Source organism: Aulonocara stuartgranti, assembly GCF_965226115.1.
Source record: "Aulonocara stuartgranti genome assembly, chromosome: 23".
NCBI classification, from domain to species: domain Eukaryota; kingdom Metazoa; phylum Chordata; class Actinopteri; order Cichliformes; family Cichlidae; genus Aulonocara; species Aulonocara stuartgranti.
In genome coordinates this window covers 11,616,371-11,635,385 of record NC_138958.1, presented here as the reverse complement: position 1 = coordinate 11,635,385, position 19,015 = coordinate 11,616,371, and the positions used below count along the sequence as shown (strand labels likewise).

At 45.3% G+C, this 19,015-nt stretch overlaps 1 protein-coding gene across 2 annotated transcripts in view; it reads right to left on the bottom strand.

Annotated features, from left to right (window-relative positions):
- Positions 1-1,181: 1,181 nt before the first annotated feature.
- notch2 (notch receptor 2) overlaps positions 1,182-19,015 on the bottom strand; it is a 40,543-nt gene continuing 22,709 nt past the window's right edge. Inside the window, exons 3-35 of one of the 2 annotated variants that reach the window (XM_082524023.1) lie at positions 18,329-18,603; positions 17,450-17,657; positions 17,177-17,310; positions 16,689-16,811; positions 16,013-16,246; positions 15,382-15,537; positions 15,111-15,299; positions 14,758-14,871; positions 14,519-14,632; positions 14,200-14,433; positions 12,666-12,776; positions 12,353-12,545; positions 11,966-12,111; positions 11,626-11,739; positions 11,387-11,506; positions 11,119-11,271; positions 10,660-10,888; positions 10,319-10,520; positions 9,804-9,957; positions 9,435-9,619; positions 9,194-9,326; positions 8,710-8,961; positions 8,500-8,612; positions 7,037-7,557; positions 6,616-6,948; positions 6,368-6,510; positions 6,060-6,267; positions 5,775-5,859; positions 5,536-5,689; positions 5,148-5,461; positions 4,920-5,067; positions 4,603-4,700; positions 1,182-4,304 (exon numbers count right to left, since the gene is read on the bottom strand). In XM_082524023.1, the coding sequence (XP_082380149.1) occupies positions 2,853-4,304; positions 4,603-4,700; positions 4,920-5,067; positions 5,148-5,461; positions 5,536-5,689; positions 5,775-5,859; positions 6,060-6,267; positions 6,368-6,510; positions 6,616-6,948; positions 7,037-7,557; positions 8,500-8,612; positions 8,710-8,961; positions 9,194-9,326; positions 9,435-9,619; positions 9,804-9,957; positions 10,319-10,520; positions 10,660-10,888; positions 11,119-11,271; positions 11,387-11,506; positions 11,626-11,739; positions 11,966-12,111; positions 12,353-12,545; positions 12,666-12,776; positions 14,200-14,433; positions 14,519-14,632; positions 14,758-14,871; positions 15,111-15,299; positions 15,382-15,537; positions 16,013-16,246; positions 16,689-16,811; positions 17,177-17,310; positions 17,450-17,657; positions 18,329-18,603 (7,342 nt within the window). In that variant the 3' untranslated portion in view covers positions 1,182-2,852. The remainder of the gene's footprint in view (positions 4,305-4,602; positions 4,701-4,919; positions 5,068-5,147; positions 5,462-5,535; positions 5,690-5,774; positions 5,860-6,059; positions 6,268-6,367; positions 6,511-6,615; positions 6,949-7,036; positions 7,558-8,499; positions 8,613-8,709; positions 8,962-9,193; positions 9,327-9,434; positions 9,620-9,803; positions 9,958-10,318; positions 10,521-10,659; positions 10,889-11,118; positions 11,272-11,386; positions 11,507-11,625; positions 11,740-11,965; positions 12,112-12,352; positions 12,546-12,665; positions 12,777-14,199; positions 14,434-14,518; positions 14,633-14,757; positions 14,872-15,110; positions 15,300-15,381; positions 15,538-16,012; positions 16,247-16,688; positions 16,812-17,176; positions 17,311-17,449; positions 17,658-18,328; positions 18,604-19,015) is intronic. The other variant, XM_082524024.1, reaches the window with a different exon arrangement.

Here is a 19,015-nt window from a genome sequence, read left to right as displayed (position 1 = left end):
AGTTTTACTGTGACCTACAGATGTCCACAGACCTCTGCAGGCTCTCTAAATCTGTCTTTACACCAGTGATTATGTCACCACCACTGAGATCTTCTTATTTAAAAGCCTATTCTTGGTTTGCATTCAGCAGAGAAATGTTGGAAGTTACAAAGTCCCAGGATTCACTCATCTGTCCCAAAGGTTCGCACTGAATTCAGGTTTGCAGCGCCTTCCTCGAATAATCTGCAGTCAACTAAAACTTCAGGAATGTAAGGTGATTATAGATGACTTGGATGCAGTAACTTCAGGCCGTGTTAATATTTCTTTTGTTTAAGGTATTCATCCTTTATTGACAGTGCAGCTTACACATTTTGATTGTTTCTGTGTTTTATTTTCATATCTTGTACTTGTTGCATGGATTTGTGCATAAAGTCTTTTTGTTCTTCCTGGTTATATAAAATTCAAAATGCTGTATTTTGTGTTTATTATCTGATGTTTGGGGCCCTGTTTATGAGCATTTCACAAATGCCTCATTTACATGCAATCGTGTTTTCAATCGATCTGTGTAACTGTAAAAAGCAAAAGTATTATAACTTAATTATCTGTAGGCATTGCATGTCCACTTCCCTGCCTTTGACCTGCAGAGCAGTACCCAGAGACACTGCTGTAGTTTCAAATGCAGATTTAAAGGACAGAAATGACTCAGTTTGGCTTCTTTGGTGTATTTATGTAGTGATGCAACAGTACATAAATACATGTGAATTATATGAAAATACTCTATCCAAATCCCAGGCACTGTTCAAACCTTTGTGCTTTATTGGCAGTACAACGTCTGCACTGTGCGTCTGAGGAGGGATTAAAGAGCATCCATGTGTGCATAAAGAAAAGCACTGTATACACGTGGCTTTAAGTGCTCAGTAGGAGCAGAAATGTGTTATATGAATAGCATCCATTTACCGCTTACCAAGAGGATTCATGCAGATGAAGCCTGAATCAATTAGGACAAAACAATAAAGCCTCTGACTCAAGTTTAACCTTCAGAAATGGCAGATTTACCAGGCAGAGCGAAAAACACGATGCTACATCTACCAGGTCTAACATGGAGGCCCTAAAAAAAAAAAAATCCACCTGCAAATGACACACCTGTAAAAACCTGCCGAGACACGAAGATGCTCCAGGACAAGACAGCACGTGCACTCGTGTGTGGAGATCTTGGCTTTATTTCAGTAAAGCATTCGTTCGATCATTTGTTTTGTTTTTTTAATCCAACAGATTTGATCAGTTTTAGTTCTACAACACACAAACACGGTAACAACTACTTCATATTGCAGGTATATTACGGGCTATTTGGTTAACAGAGAAGAGTACAGTAAACTTAAAAAAAACATTTTATATACAGAATATAGACATGACCTCATAACCTTGCATATGCACTGGAGCTGCTGTGATTCATACAAAAAAAAGTTATCTGATGCCTGAGCGCCCCTACATTCGTACAAACGTGGATTTGGGGAGTTTTCAGGCTGGGTCTACAAATACAACTCTGCAGAAAGGTGCAGCTTTTGTGTGTCTGACTTTTCAAACAAGAACAACAAATGACAAGTTTGGACACAGGTTTCATATTTTTGGCTGAATAAAACAAAATTTGGTATGTGAGATTTTTCTGAACGCTGAACGATTGTCCTTTTTTGTTTTAAACACAGCAGCCACATAAAAGCTCAACATCGACCTTAAGAAAGAAGACAAGTGACTTTCTCCTTCTACGCACGATTTACGACCGTTAGAGGTGCGGAGACGCAATGATTGTAGCTATGGTTATATAACTTTGGAAGAGACGCTATTTATAACAGAGGCACTTTAAAGATGTGGCGATTTGCCTCGGCGAGATTCAGAATTATACAGGAAGTGTGCACCGTATTCATATAAAAACAAAACAAAAGACATGCTAAGCTCAGATATAACGAGCAGAAGATGCTCGGAGTGTCTGTACATTTTCATATACAACATACTGAATCTGGTGACAAACTAATGTACGCTTTTCAGTATTAATTACTCAAATACAGCTGTACCACCTGCAGAGAGACAACCGCACACTCTCATTACACCACCCGAGGACTGCAGCGATAGCGTGCAGGTGGAGCTCCATTTTCTGACCTTTTGAAGTGTGCAGGCAGATATTTGATGTTTAGCAGATGTTACTTTCATCAAACCTCTGAAATACTTTGAAAACTTTCACATGACAAGCGCAGACCCATGCAGCACCGCCCAGCAGGCCTCGCCGTGCGTTTGCTACATGCACTTGTTGTTTTTTCTGATCGTACAGCAGCCTCTCAGTGCCGCTCCCCTTTAACCCAGCGAAAGCACGAATGCAACAAACGTGGTTTTCCTTTGAGAGTAAAAATATCCACTGAATATGACCCATCGTATTAAAGTGAATGGTTTCAATGAGGTGTTAGTACTGGCAGGTTTATTACACTGAACAGAGACGGACGATCTCAATGCAGGAAGTGCCCAGTCTTTTCTCGCCGGTCTTTTTTTAATCCCGCACCAGCTGGTCAGAAGCTCCTCGATGATCAGTTTATGTGTTTGGTGCCAAAACATGAAAAGTCTTGATCCAGCCAGCAGAGAGCAAAGGCTGCCTCACTGGACTTAGAAGAACTCGATCAGAGAAAAACTCCAAAAGACTTTTACTCAAAAATGTTTAAGAAACTATACACAGTCTTCTGAAGTACAAAGAGAAGATAACATAAGAGGTGATTGATTATTATAGAAGAATAAGGGATTAAAGACAGACGTGAGAACGTACTGATTGTGTTACTATGAGTACACAGAAGCCCCAAAGTCAGTCGGTTTCTGCTTTCTTCCTCTTCCGCCTACGCAAACACCTGCATGTTTCCGAGCTGAGGCTGCTGAGACGCTTGCGGCATCTGCTGCGACTGCGGCTGCAGCTGCACCTGCTCTGGAATGTGTGTGTGGTGTGATGACGGCAGTGTGTGGTGGGAGTTCCCCAGAGGGGTGGGGCTGGTGGTGACGTCGGACCAGTCCGAGTTGGAGTGCGGGGAAGAGGAGGACCAGGGGTCGGGGGATTCCGGCGAGGGGGTGAGATACGGGTGCTCGCTGGGCGGGTGGGCAGAGTGGCTGGGCGTGGTGCCCTCCGAGCCCGCTGTGGTGTAGCTGTGCTGCGATGGAGGCGTTGGGTATTTATCCACCGGGCTCTGCATGGTCGGGTATGAGGGCAGAGCCCGAGACTGGCCCTCGATCCCTGCGTGGCCTCCGTGGCCGACAGTGTGTGGGTGCTGCAGGGTGTGAGGGAGCCCGTGAGCCATGGCCATCTGATCAGAGATCTGGTATATCATCCCCGGGGTGCAGTGGAGGTGCCCCGGAGCCTGCTGGGAGTGACTCTGAGTCTGGTTCTGACCCTGGGACTGCGTGACTTGCACCTGCCCCTGCTGAGGCTGCTTCAGCATGGTCTGGCCTGCTCCGGGAGTCATCATCTGGAAGGTGACGATGGGTGGCAGCTGCTCCCTGGTCACGGTGACGTTCATGGGGGTCAGCCCGACGCTGCAACCCTGGCCGTGGTGCTGGGCCATGCCGGGGTGGGATCCCGGAATCTGATGAGGAACCAGGCTGAACATGGGGCTGTATCCGTGTTTGTTCATGCTCACCCAGGTCTGCTGCTGTCCCAACATGTGGCTGACAGGGGGCAGCATCTGTCTGGAGGTGGGGCTGCTCAGCAGGGGCGGGGAGTTTGCCGTGGTGGAGACGGCAGTGGAAACGTCGCCTGCGTAGGAGTGAGGAGACTCCAAGGAGTCGACGGGCGACATGGTGACGGAGCTCTCTGGAAGGCCTCCTGCTGCCTTCACGCCATTGGTGCTTCCTGCTGCCGTGCCTCCTCCATTTCCTGCTCCCACCCCAGCACTTACAGCTGCCCCATCTCCTCCTGCAGGCTTCTTCCTTCTCTTAGCCTTCATGTCTTTCATTTCTTTGGGCCCTCCACCAACACCTCCTACTTTTGTGCCCCCGCCCCTCCTGCTCTTCTTCCCCTGTGGTCCAGGGCGCATGCCAATGTAGCCTGCTCCATTTGCTCCACACATAACAGATGAGTTTCCTCCTCCACCCATGTGATTAGGCCCATTGTGGGGACTGTGAACCAGATTGTACTGATCCAGGAGACGGACGATGTCGTGGTGCATGCGTTCTTGAGCCGTATCGCGGGGAAGCCGATCCAGATGATCAGTGATGTCGCGGTTGGAGTAGTGGTCGAGGAGAACCTGTGCCGCCTCGAAGCTGCCTTCCCGGGCTGCAAGAAACAACGGGGTCTCCTCCTGAAAGAAGCAAAGGGAGCGGTAAGCACAGCGTAGGGAGCTCCTATTTTAATACGAACAAACAGGAAAAGCAGGACCAGATCCACAGTTTGTTTACACGGTCAGTTTAACCCATACAGGGTGTGTCCCACAGCCGACACAACAAACACGGAGCAGCTTTTGAAATCTTTGACAGATAGTAGGGAGAAAATATGTTTCTGCAAATAAAGTCTGATATTTTTTCTTTACAGCTCTATTTCATAACTGTCCTTGTGTTTGTTGTGATTTATAATCAGCACATGAAAACAAAACATCTCACCTTATTGTCTTGCATGTCACGATTGGCTCCGTTCTTTAAAAGCACAAGTGTGGCCTCCACATTATTGACTGCAGCTGCCCAGTGCAGAGCAGATTTACCTAAAATGATGGGAAGATGAGAGAAGAACCAGAGCCGCATTAGCTAGAAAACTATTATTACTGCTAAAATTACAGCTAATAATGTAAACGCAGCAAGTCCCTGTGTTGGGATATGCTTGTCCTGCTAACATACTACATTAAAACTCACATCCTTTAATGAATTTATTCACACATTAAATACGAAAAGCTTCAGACAAAGAAGAGGATTAGTTTTCTGACCGTGGTCGTCCACAGCGTTGATGTCAGCGTGGCAGTGGATCAGCTCTTCCACCATGCCCTCCACAGCCAGCCTGGCCGCCAGGATCAGTGGAGTTGTGCCATCATTCATTCTGGCGTCCAGCTCCGTTGCACGGTTACGGATTAGAATCTGAAAGGGTGCAAAGACACAGTGAACAAAACGCGACTGGCCGTCACACTGATCTGCACCAGATCGCAGAGGCGTCTCACCTGAAAGACTCCCTGAGCGTCAGCCGCCACAGCAGCGTGCAGCGGTGTCCTCCCCATGTTGTCGTGGGCATTTGGATCTGCTCCGGCGTCCAGCAGCCTCTTAGCGGCGTCGGCCCTGGCGTAGCGGGCAGCCAGGTGAAGAGCGGTTTCTCCGGTACGATCGGTCTGAGCAATCAAAGACGCGCCCTGAGAGATCAGGTCCGAGATGACGCTCGGTCCCGGTTCATCTCCGCTCTCTTCCTCCTCTTCTCCATGCAGGCTGCAGTCCGGGGCGGCACTGCGCAGCGATGCCAGCATCAGCGGCGTGAAGCCGTCTGAAAGAGTGAAGATTCATTAGCGAGACAGATTTTTGAAAAATTATCAAATCTAAAGGTTTTTGTCCCCCTACCGGGTCCCTTCACATTAACGTCCAGACAATCAGTGTCCAGGTCGGCCTGAGGAGGAGTGAGGCTGATGTCAGCAGCTTTGCGATGCTGCAGGGTCCACTCTCTTCGATCTACACCTCCGTCCAGAGCGATGGGCAGCAAGGGCTTGTCTTCAGTCTATAAAAAGCAACAGATCTCAGAGTGAAACTCACAATGACCAAAGCCTTTCCGTATGCGCCAAACGTCTTTATTGTTCACTTACTCTCGGTTTCTTGGATGGAGCCTCGTCTTCCAGCCATCTCTGACTCTGACTTCCATCAATCATGCTTCCATCAGTCTTAAAATTCCTGATATAGAAACAAAAGCAGCTTTGAAGACAATGACTCTCATCCTGCTTGTATCTGTGTCATACTCTATGGTCCCCTGAAAGCTCATTGCGGTCATTTCAACAACAACCTTCTTGCATTACAGCATATATTTCACCTGAGCACACTCAACCTCTCCACCTTGTTTTACGCACACGGTGTTCATTTGTACGTGAACTCACTTCATATCAAAATCATCCTGTCCAACAGGCTCTCTCCTCTTGTCATTTGTAGCAGCCATGAAGCCGTCAGGCAGCCACAGGACGCCGTGTTTGTGTTTCCTTTTGGCTGCTAGCATCCCGAGCACCAGGATGAGCAGAATAACAACCACTGCCACTCCAATCAGAAACATCAGTGGTGGAGGTGGAGGTGGAGGTGGGGAAGAAATGCCTGAATGGTACAAAGACAAGTGTAAATACAGAGGTTTTAGTTTGAAAATGGATATAAAGCACTTATATTCCATTCATTTCTGAATGACAGATTTACTTACTGTCAACAGACACTAGAGGGTAAGGGAGGTCAGCCTTGATGTGGGCTGCTGCAATGAAGGAAGCGACTTCTTCTGTGCTTGAAAAACAGTGAGAGGGGCTCTGGGAACATTTGCGGTTATCTATTTCCAGGTGCACCTCGGAGCTGTGCAATTAAAAGTGAAATTCAGTCGCCGGTAAGCAAGAAATTTGTGATTCATTTGGCAAAGAAATGCACAGACAAGAAATTACGCGTCTGTCGTATCCTTACCCAATAACCTCCTTGTGCAGCTCCCGCTTGCTTCTCTGGGCATGTTGTCCCAGTCCCTTTGGTGCTCCGAAGTACGGCAGAACCATTGGTTCGTTGTTTTCGTTCAGCTTCACCTGAACGTTGGTGTGCAGCAGAGCTCCTAGGTAGCGCAAGAAGCCCCTCAGGTCTCCCAGCAGCTCCTTAGGCTGCAGGCGGACCACGAGAACCAGTGTGCCGCCCGCAAAATTGGCAGGAATGTCAGAACAGTCCAGGCCGTCCCAACTGCAAGCCTCCGTATTGCAGCTCGGGTCGCAGATTTTATTACCATAGTGGTCCGCGCAGTACCGGTCGTACCTTACATAGAAATCACAATCAAGAACAAGAGGTAAGGATTTGATTTTAAACACATGTTTACAGAAGAGTCAAGGGGAGAGTCACATACTTGCAGGAGGAGTTTGAGGTTATTTGGCACTCAAAGCTGTCAAAGAGGCAGCCGGGGTTGTCACACTCCTTATCGCAGCGCCCGTTCTTAAAGAGATCCCAGCAGGGAACAGAGGCCTTGCAGTTTGTCCACGGCTCCCTCTGAAGCGAGCAGTCCCCTCCGTCCCACCGACATTCATGGTTGTTACACAGATCGTCACAAACGTTGTCTCCTGCTTGCCTTTCACAGTCTTCGTACGGACAACTCCGGGGCGTCGGCGTAATCTGTCTGTTCTCGCAGTATCGTCCGGAAAAGTAGAGCGGGCAGTGGCAGCTCAACTGGAACGGGTATGCCTGGTCTTTCACGCAGGTTCCTCCATTTTGGCAGGGCAACGGACATCTCACCTCGCAGTGTGGCCCGCTGAAGCCCGACCTGCACTGACAATACAGATGGCCGGACGCTATCTTCACACACTGCCCGCCATTCTGGCATCCTTGTTTTGCACAGTCCTGCATTTCCCCACAGTCCAACCCGGTATAGCCCTATAAAACACAACATGCTGTTTAGGTGTGATAGTAAGGCAGTAGATATTACTTTATCAGGCAAACTTTTACAACAAGCATTTAGTTTCTCCTACAAGACTGTTGCTACTCTACTGTACCTGAGCCATGGTGTGGCCCTCTGAAGCAAGCATGAGAACAGACAGGGAGCAAGAGGTTAGTGCAGAGAAAAAGCACGCACTGACGTTCAGGCAGAAGAACGACAAACAGCCAACCTGCTGTTATGCTACACGCCACAGATGTGACAGTTGCCGTGGCCGTAGCTACACGGCAGCATAATCAAAGACAATCATTAACATTTATATGTTTTTATAGGCTTTTTTTTTTTTTTTAGACAAACTAGCTTATGAAATGTGACAGTGTCATCCCTCACCCTGCTCATCCAAGTACAGCAATACTTATATATGTGTAGAATAACTGATCTGTAGCCTGTGGTTACATTTCTGGAAAAACAGGCTGTATTATGTTCCTGCTGGTGTGTGAAATGAAGAGCATGTAGAGTGAAACATGAAGTTGAGTCATCTTTACAAACACAGCATCTCACCACTATCATGAGTAATTCATCCCATTATTCATTTTCTACACTGGATCAGTTTCAGAAGCTGAATGGAGGTAACCCCCTTTGCCTTTTACTGTTCCCTGCTGCTTTCTGCATAATCAAAGAAATATCTGGATTTCTTTATTAAAAACAAAGAAGGCTCGTCTTTCTCTAGCCTTATGGCTGCCTGCCATTTTCCATTTGCTGTTATCACCAGCACTTACAGGACAAACTCATGGAGGAGTGTTTAAGGAATAAGAATGAAACCAGTAGTTATTAAAAGCTGATGAGCACAACGGGCAAATAACAAGAGCTGCAAAGGCCGTATGAGGGATAAAGAGGAGATCGCTTACATTAGAAAACAGCCAGCTTTAAAGAGAACTTACACGAGGACAAGAACAGCTGTAGCCGTGCACCGAGCTCATGTTCATAGAGCAGACGCCTCCGTTGCGGCACGGACTGGACAGACAGAGATCCACCATGGATTCACAATGACGACCTGAGGAAACAAACACATTTCGTCCCCTTTTTAAAAAAAACAGCAAAAATTACTTGTGGTGCTGTTGTGTTGTTTTCAGAGGTTAATGTGAAAATACCCGTGTAACCAAGGCGACAGCGGCACTGGTAGTTATCGACCAACTGGATGCAGTCAAGGCTGCCGTGACTGTGGCAGGGTCGAGTCTTGCATTCGTTCAGATCCCCCTCGCAGTGGTCACCAGTGAACCCCGCCGGGCAGTTGCACTTGTAACCGCCCACACCGTCTTCACATTGTCCTCCATTCTTACAGAGAGGCTCCAGAGAGCCAGGCTTGGGGGCACAGTCATCCACGTTAAATTCACACTGGAGTCCTACGACATACAGAACAGACAGCATTTAATTTGCACTCAGTTTTATTTTTAGATCCAACAAAAGAAACTTTTTTTGAAAAGTACAACATCCAATCAACATTTCCTTTCCCACGTCAAGAACAACTAAAGAAGCAGGAAAGGTTATCCTCAAACATTAGCATCACTTTCTGTCCATACTTTAAGTTTAAAGCTTCCTCAGCTGTTAAACTAATCTCCTATTATGTGCACGTACCGTGTGTTCCAGGTGGGCAAGCGCACTTAAAGTGATTGATGAGGTTGATGCATGTTCCTCCGTTTAGACAGGGCTTTGAGTGGCATTCGTCCACATCATACTCACAGTTCACCCCCTGGTAGCCTGGTTTACACTGGGACAATGAAACAAAACACAGAGGTTAGCTCAGTTGTTTGCATATAGAACCTAAACATAAAACCTGCCAACACATGCACACATATCAAGCTGAGAGTGCACTTACTATGCATTCATACGTTCCCTGATAGTCCTTGCATGTAGCACCGTTGCGACAAGGGTTTGACTGACACTCGTCGACCATGTCTTCACAGTAGCTGCCTGTGTATCCTGGCTGGCAGTGGCACTTGTGGGCATTTCCCACATTCTCACACCGGCCAGCATTCTTGCATACATTCTCCAACTGCAGACCTGCAGCCAAACACATATGATGAGTTTACCGTGTACAGAGGCAGCCTACTACAGTGATTAAACTGTAAGCAGGAAGGTAACAAAATCCTCGGGCTACATTTAGTATTTTAAATTTTCCTTGCAATAATATAAACAGTAGGTCATTATCACTCTTGATATCTCTGCCAAAAAAATACTTCCTCACCTTTCCTGGCGGCAAAATCCTGGCACGACTGGTTGGGCACATCACAGTAACGTCCATACCATCCAGGCTGACAGTGGCAGGTCCAGGAAGTTGCTGTCTGTGAGCAGGAGCCACCATTATGGCAGCGCACCTGGCTGCACAGGTTCACATAGTTCTGCATACAAAAAGAAGGTTTTGAAAACATTTCATAAAAACAAACCAGCACAACTCACAGCCCCTTCGATGACATCGACTGTTTAAAACAAGACAGCAAATATGAGAGATCTGAGTGCACGAGGCCGCCTGTCGTGGCTCTACAGAAAGCAATGAAGCAGCCTCCAAGTAGATGCACCAATGGTATCAATTTGAAGCTCATAAGTAGCTTCGTTCTCAAGTTATCACATTCACAAACTTGGTGTCAACGCTGCACCCCAGCGGGGTAATGACAACACCCCATTAGCCTTTTAAAATGTGTCAACTCTCCTTGTACCTACAAAGGAATTACAGAATTATGCAGACCCACACTGCACACTTACCTGGCAGTTCTGTCCACTGTATGCCATGGGACAGGTGCAGCGGTAGGTACCCAGACCGTCAGTGCAAGTGCCTCCGTTCTTGCAGGGCTGAGAGTCGCACTCGTTCTTCTCATACTCGCAGAATTCACCGTAAAAACCCGGATGACAACGGCAGGTAAATTTACCGATGTCATCAATGCAAGACCCGTTATTGAGGCACGAGCTGGACGGAGGAAGAAAAAGAAAACAGGGCTTTAGGCGGGGAAAGTCTTTAAAATCTACTGATGCAGAAATATGTATGTATTCGTACTCAGGTCGCACATATTGGGAGACAGCATCTCTCGTGTCGACAGGGCGCTTACCTTTCAGTACACTCGGGGATGTTGTTTTCACACAGTATGCCGTTAAAGCCGGGTCGGCACTTGCATACAAAGCTGTTGACGTAATCCTCGCAGGAGGCGCCGTTTCTGCAGGGATGGCTGGCACACTCGTTAATCTCAACGTCACAGCGCTTTCCCTCAAAACCTGGGCGACAGTCACAGACGAAACTCCCGACTTCGTCCCTACAAGAGCCTCCATTCAGACACGGGTCTGCAGAACACAGACGAGAGGAGGAACAGGCTCACTAAACCAGTTACTGAATAAACAAGCACACATCTGAGCACGGCTCAAACTGTATGAGCACCTTTGGCTTTTATGAGCTATTATTAAATAACCGCTGATGGTTATTTATTTTAAACGTCATTAAATTAAATAAAAGACTGGTGGAAGTTACGATGATATTGGATCCAAAGACAATAAAGTGACCAAATTAAACTCACTCGGTGAGCAGTCGTCAATGTTTATCTGGCAGTTGTGTCCACTGTAGCCAGACAGACAGTTACACATGTAGCTCCCCAGGCTGTTTATGCACCAACCGCTGTTTCTGCAAGGGTTGTTCTTGCACTCGTTTACATCATCATTGCAAAGCGCACCTACGCAAGTGTGGACAAAAACACAAAAAGCAAAAACAATTGGAATGTAGTTCTAATATTACGGCTGACAGCCATCATCAAGCACACACACAAATGCATGCCGACGAACACATACCTTCCCAACCGCTAGGACATCGACAGGTGAAAGAGGTGTAATCTGGAGTTGGATGGCACACACCTCCCCTTTTACATGGATGGGAGGCACACGGAACTTGTTCCACCTCACAGTGTTTACCTATTTTCACAGAGATTTGTAATAATCAAAACATGCATATGGAAATATTCTCCAAAGTGATATCTAGACAGCAGCTTAAAATTGTGACATTACAAGCGAGTAAATGTGCCATCACTGACCTGTGAACGGCAGACTACATTGACAGGTGTAGCCGTTGTCTAGATCTAAACAGACGCCTTGGTTCAGACACGGGCCAGATGCACATTCATCAATGTTCTTCTCACAGTTAATACCTGATCAAAGAGGAGTCAACAATAACGTGTCAGACTTGATGTTTCGCTGATATCGGCAAAGTTTCTCAACAGAAACAGAGTCTGCTGAAACTGGAAATTTCTCTGAGCACAGGCATTTGACACAGGCACGAAAATGAACCTCTGCACTGTGCATCAATTCAGAAAGGACTGGAGGAGATTTTTAAAATACTTCTTATATAAAACGAAAGATCGCGGTGGCGTTTACCTCCAAAGCCAAGTTTGCACTGACAGGTGTAGCCGTTGTGTCGATCCACACAGGAGCCACCATTCAGACATGGGTTTGACTGACACTCATTCTTCTCCAGCTCACAGTGCTGTCCTTCCCAGCCAGCCTGACACTCACAGCGGTACCTTCACACAAAGTAAAGATGTCACAGTAACAGCATTAGCTCCTGCATATATATATGTGAAGAGATGTTACATTTAAAAATGCTGACAAGCTGGAAAAAACAATGCCTGCATATCTATCTGAAGTAAGTGCAAATTATCAGTAGTGAGAAAATTAATTGGATGAAATTCCCACGATAATAAAAATGACTGTATCTTATCCCAATAATGTAAAACACAAAACACCAGTATAGACATAACTTACCCGTGTTGCTGTTCGACACAGTGACCGTGCTGACAAGGCTGATGAGCACAATGGTCTTTACCAGAGAGGCACAGAGGGCCGTGGGTGCCGGGTGGGCAAAGGCAGTGGAACCCGTTGATTTTGTCTTGGCAGGTTCCCCCGCTCAAACATGGATTTGACATGCACTCATTAATGTTGTCTTCACAGTTTAATCCTGTTAGAGAACAAGTTAAAGGTAATTAGTAGCATCAAAAGGGCACGTGATGATTTCAGGCCACTTTATTCTGCCTCAGCTTTGAGGCCTTTTATACATGTTCATGAGGCAAAAACGTACCTGAATATCCCGGGGTGCAAACACATTTGTACTTGTTGATGCCATCCTGGCACTTTCCATGAACGCAGGGGTTGCTGGCACAATCGTCCTCATTGATCTCACAGTTCACACCTGAGCAGAAAGTACACAAAGACAAATTCATGTCGTGTAACAACAGTCGGGTTTAAGAGTTTATCCTTTCACTAGAATATATAAAAGTGGCACAATAAAATAATCTGATGATTAATGCGAGTAAGGAGTTGCATTAGAGGAAAAGTCGATGAGCAGCTGTTATAAAATCTACGATCTTTGAACCAGCTGGCTGTTGTGACTTAGCCTGAGACCAGTTTTGGGACGTCCGGCACACCCAGAAGACTTCATGTTCTGTGGGGCAGCCTTTGATCACAAGTATATATGGATTTTAAAAAGCTAAACTGCTATCAGGTAAGTTTGTTTATCGTCCTTTTACTTGTGGTCTCTATATGCCCCTCACACTGTCTCTTCCGTGAAGCTCTTCTTCACCACAGTCACCGACTGCTTGCACGTAGAGGACAGACAAATTTTAAAACTAACTTGGACAATGCAATCATTTTGCTCTTCACAGATACTGTACTGGTCAGTACCAAAAACCTTGTTCCTTCCATTCAAATGCAGATAGACAGAATGTCAGTTACCACCAGAGGGGGTAAGAGACCAAAGAAAAAAAGGAATTTAGCAATATGTGAGAAAATATGACCACACACACACATATACATATATATATATATATATATATATATATATATATATATATATATATATATATATATATAAATATAAAACTAGACCACAGGAGTGCTTTAAAGTGTGACATCAGTGATTAGCATTAGAGCAATGATGATTAAATGTGAACAGAGAGCGAAGGAGAACAAAATAACATAAACACTATGAGAAGAGGGGAAGTGACAGAATGAAGCCTGAATGCAAGACTTCAGTACCAAGCCTTGGGGTGGTAAAAACACAATGAAGATCTTACTAATCCAGAAAGCAACGTTGGTTTAACCGCCTGACCGAGACTTGTGACTGCTACACTGAAGAGTACTGTAGACTTCAAACTACACGAGAGGCTCTAGATGTGAGGGACCGGGATCTTTTCATTCAATTTAAACAAGTCACCAGAAGACTCAATTACACGACGTTGGACTTAAACAGCATTTGTGAAATTGATTATTTAGAAATGCTCAGAAGCACAGTTAGAGCTCATTTATACTTCTAAAAATGCTGTATGAGGAATGAGAACTAAAACTGTTCAGTGTGAACGGCTACTGCTGCAACTACAACTGCCATTAAGAGACTAACAACTATTTTAACCGTTCTAATGATTACATTCCTTTGTACTTTGGTGACCACACTATCGTGTTTCAGAATGACTTTTCATCACACTTCATTTTCTCTCAAGCTTTTCTCAATGAATAACGTCACAGTGTTTGTTCCACATATCACATGACACAATTTCTATCACATTGCACCATTAAATGAGATTCTGGAGAATCTTTGCAGCACACTCAGTACTGACCTGTGGTTCCAGGTAGACAGCGACAACTGTAGGTGTTAACGAGGTCAATGCATCGTCCTTGGTTCTGACAAGGGTTGCTGTGGCACTCGTTGAGCTGGATATTACAGATGGAGCCGGTGTATCCAGGATTGCACTTACAGGTGTAGGTGGCAATACCATCCTGACACACACCGTAGTGGCATGGATCTGGCTCGCAGTCATTGATGTTCTCCTCACACAGCAGACCGGTGAAGCCTGGGTAGAGGGGAATTTCTTACTCTCTCAACTGACTTTCAGCGACTACTTTCTGGGTCAAAAACATGTTGCAATTTCCGTTTACCTTCAGCACATTCACAATCGTATCCGTTAGGTCGGTCGATGCATTTGGCTCCATTTAAACAGGGCGTGCTGGAACACTCGTCTATGTCTATTTGACACATGTCCCCACTGAAGCCTAGAAACATAACAAACAAAATTAATATATTGATAAGATTCATTATAGATTTAGTTTTTAAAAACAGGTTCAGTCGGCAGAAATGAGTCAGGGGAATGCACTAACACAGCTGAAGGTGTACCAACCTGCTGGGCACTCGCAGATAAAGCCGCTGACCTGATCGAGACATTTGCCTCTGTTCAGGCAGGGCGAGCTCATACACTCATCCACCTCGAGCTGACAATGATTCCCCTCATATCCTGCACAAGTACACAGAAACAACTATACAATTTCGCAACAACAAAAACACTGAAGGTCATGGGTCAAGGACACAGAGCAAACTTTAAGTGGATGACACTGCTGTTATTTACTTTAAGTTTTGTGGTTAAATGCAAAATGACCCGTTTCTGACTATAAAACAGAATTTTCACGTGTGTCAATTTTCACATTTTGCTGTGTTAAAATATAACATTATTTTAAAAAATTACAAGAAATTTACCAGGCATGCAAATGCAGGTGTACTCTCCGATACGATCCAGACAAGTGCCGTCATTCTCGCAAGGGTTTGACGCGCACTCGTTTATGTCTTGTTCACAGCGTGGGCCCGCGTAGCCTCGAACACAGTTACAGGTGAAGGAACCATCAGTGTTCACACACTGCCCACCGTGCTCACAGGGGTTGGTGCCTGCTGGTAAACAGCAGAGGTATATAAATAACAGCAGAGAACAGAGGCTGACAGAGATTAAAGCTTATTTGCTGAGAAGACTCACCTATGCTGCACTCATCTCTGTCGTTGTTGCAGGTGGGCCCAATATATCCAGGTGGACAGTTACAGTTGAACATACCAGTAATGGGATTGGTGTCACACTGAGAGCCCTCTCTGCAGGGATTACTGATGCAGGCATCATCAAGATGGCAGAGCAGACCTGAGGGGAACATTACATCAAATCGAATGAGTGAAAAAAATAAAAGACTTTAATGCAAACTATGGTGAGACAAAATGTCCCTGGAGAGTCTCCTGCACATGGTTATATACCCGTTTCAGAGAAAAACAAAGTCAATGCAAATTTGCTACTTGGGGGAGGCTTACCTTGCTCTAACGCCAAAACCGTGCTGACTAATCAGCAGGGTGAAAATGCAAAAACATATTCTATGGTATAATTAGACTGTTTTACAGAGTAACAGCTCAGTTTCATTTCCGTGTGAAATATTCTTTAACAACAACAGAGGCATCATGTGCTTAGAAAAACATCAGTTAAGGTTAGACGTGTTCCACAGAAAGCAGCATTTCTCTGAAGTACCAAAGAAAGGGTCAAGGACATCTATAGTTTCAGTACGAACTCATGGCACCATTATTTACACTAGAGTTAACGTTGTGCAGGGTTTCGTATGAACGCCCACCTGTCTTTCCGTGAGGACACACGCAGATGAAGGATGCAACACGGTCTATGCATGTGGAGCCTTGGCTGCATGCAGCTGTTGCACAGTCATCAATGTTTTCAGAGCAGTCAGGTCCACTCCAACCATTGACGCATACACAGACGTAGCCGCCAGGCAGGTTGCTGCAGGTACCTCCGTTCTGACAGGTGTTTGGCTGCAGCCGGCACTCATCCACGTCCTCTGTGCAGTGCTGACCTGTGAGGGGGGGATTTAAAACGAACAGGTTAATCCTTTGCCTGCCACGTTACAACATGCTGAGCTTCTGACAGAGAACCAAAATACATAATTTTTCCTCATAGAGGGACTCAAATGTTGTAATTTTGAATCATTAAAGCACCATTGTTGCTACAAAACTCAGACAAGCCCTAGAAAGCTGCTGCCTGCATATTCACTTTGTAAACACAAGTGCTGTGGATGCCACGCAAAGGTGTTAGGAGAGTTAGCAGTCCTCAGAAGTGTGTAGAAAACAATCAAACATAGCCAAAATGTCAAAGAAATGTTTTTAAACAGTTCAAACAATCTGCTATGGATGGAGAGGTGACGTTCCAGACTTCAGGTCATCTTCAACCACAGATAAGAGTGGCACATACGGAAAATGTTAGTCACACATAAATAACTGCACATGAAAGTGCCTTACCAGTCCACTCTGGAGGACACTGACAGTTGTAGGTATTGACCCCATCCATACAGGTTCCTCCATTGGCACACTGGTGATTGGGGCAGTCGTCGATGTTGTTCTCACAGTTAGTGCCATTGAAACCTGACGTACATGAAATAAATACATTTGATTATTAGTGGTTTTAATGAAGTGTTGATTTGGGAAGACAGTGAAGCATAATGCTCTAGTATGCCGTCCTCTAACAACGTCTGGTGCTATATAAACATCACGTGTGTGTATTTGTTGTATGTATCCGCTAACTGTAGCACTCTGACAGTGCTGCGTGTCAGATATGACAGAGCCAACAACATCAGACTATTTGCACCCAAAACACCATAGTGTAACAATTCAGAAACACTAACCTACTTTCATTTATACATAAATAACAGCTGTGGTAGCACATTTTTTTTTTAATGATTTTATTTCATGCTTCTTCTTTTTTTAAATTTCGGAAACTGAAATCCTACCGGGAAGGCAGTGGCATGAGTAGGTCATGTCCAAGTTAAGCTGACAGGTGCCTCCGTTCAGGCACGGTGAAGGCGAGCAGGGGTAGTACGAGCTTTCACAATGTCGACCCGTATACCCAGGAGTGCATAAACACCTGTATCAAAGGCAGAGCAGGTAACATCTTAACATCATTTTCACAAATTTAAGCAGAAATTAGAGCGACATCATTTTGATCAGCGTTTCCTGTTGACGGTGAGCATTTTTGAATTTGGTATCAAAAACTAGGCTCTTACTTGTAGGAGCCGTGGGTGTTGACACACCGGCCTGCGTTCTGGCACAGGGAAGGCGTGTCTTCACATTCATCTGTGTCATTGAGGCAGCTAGGACCTTTGTAACCAGGAGGACAGGAACACGTGTATTTGCCGCTGGAGAGAGCGCTGCACTTTCCATCGTTGGCACATGGACTAGAGAGACAGCTGTCCTTGTACTCACAGCGTGCTCCTGAAAGACGCAAAAGTGCACAAAGAGCGGAGATTTAGTGGTCACTGATCAAGAAACGCAGCCTAAAAATCAGAAGAAAAGCAGCGTGCAAACTTTCCACGTTCTATGTTTAGTAACTAAGGTTCAGAATTTTATTGATATCGTTTGATTTCTTGAATATAAAAATAAATCACTGATAGATGATTTGGGGGTGTCGGGACTAACTTGTGTTGACATGTATTTTGGTTTGTACTTCTGGAGTAAAAAGAAAAAAGGAATTGAGAGTTAGATCTAATCATATATTTCACAGCAAAGTGTGACAGGTGGAATGTATAATGAAAAAATAATAACACATCTGTATTTGTGTGAGCAAAGATATAATGAATATAATTAAGGAAGCGTTGAAGTGGAAATGTGTAATAAATCTGTTGTTTTTCTTGAAACGAAGCATGATGTTGGATGTTCATGAATGCAGCATGGATGAACAACTAACATTTAGCTCTTTGGATCTCACTTCCTATTCAGCACAGCGGAGCTATGAAACTCATGACTCTCAGAGGGTGGTGACGTGATTAGAGATTATTAATATCTTTCAGAGACCCAAAAGTTATAACTGGTTATAACAGTCATACGGGCTGTTTAAAAATGCATCAGGCTCTTGAAAGAGCAGAGACGATCAAACGGGAGCTTACCTGCCCATCCTACTGGGCACTCACACTTGTACTCGTCAAGCGACAGCAGCGTACAGTGACCTTGGTTCTCACAGGGGTTGTGTGGGTAACACGTGGAGTTCTGGGTAGTTTGGCAGTGCGGTCCAGTAAAACCAAGAGGGCAGGAACAGGTGGCACTACCCGGTACAGGCACACCAAGTGACATGGTCACAGTGCAATTCCCGCCATTCTGGCAGAAGCCGGGTTGACAGGGATCCCTGTGCTGGCAGTACTCCCCCAGAAAGCCGGGAGCACACCTGGACACACATCAAAACACAAATCAGTGATGGAAGAGGTTAAACGCTCAAAACTAAAAGCTTATCGGCCTTCAATACAGATAATACAACAAACAGATGAGCTTAACAAGAAGACAAATAAGCATGTGAACCTGACAGCGCAAACAAACAAAACAAAAGGGCGAGTTTCACTCAGGTGGATGTAATCCACCACATCAGACGACTACTACTGAGAGTACTGATAGAGCGCTGAGGGTAACAGCTGTATAGGAGTCATGTAGCATGCATGCGCGCGCACGCACACACACACACACACACACACACACACACACACACACACACACACACACACACACACACACACACACACACACATCAAAGAAACAAATAAACCAGCACAAGTAAACACTACTGTCTAATACACTGTCTTTCC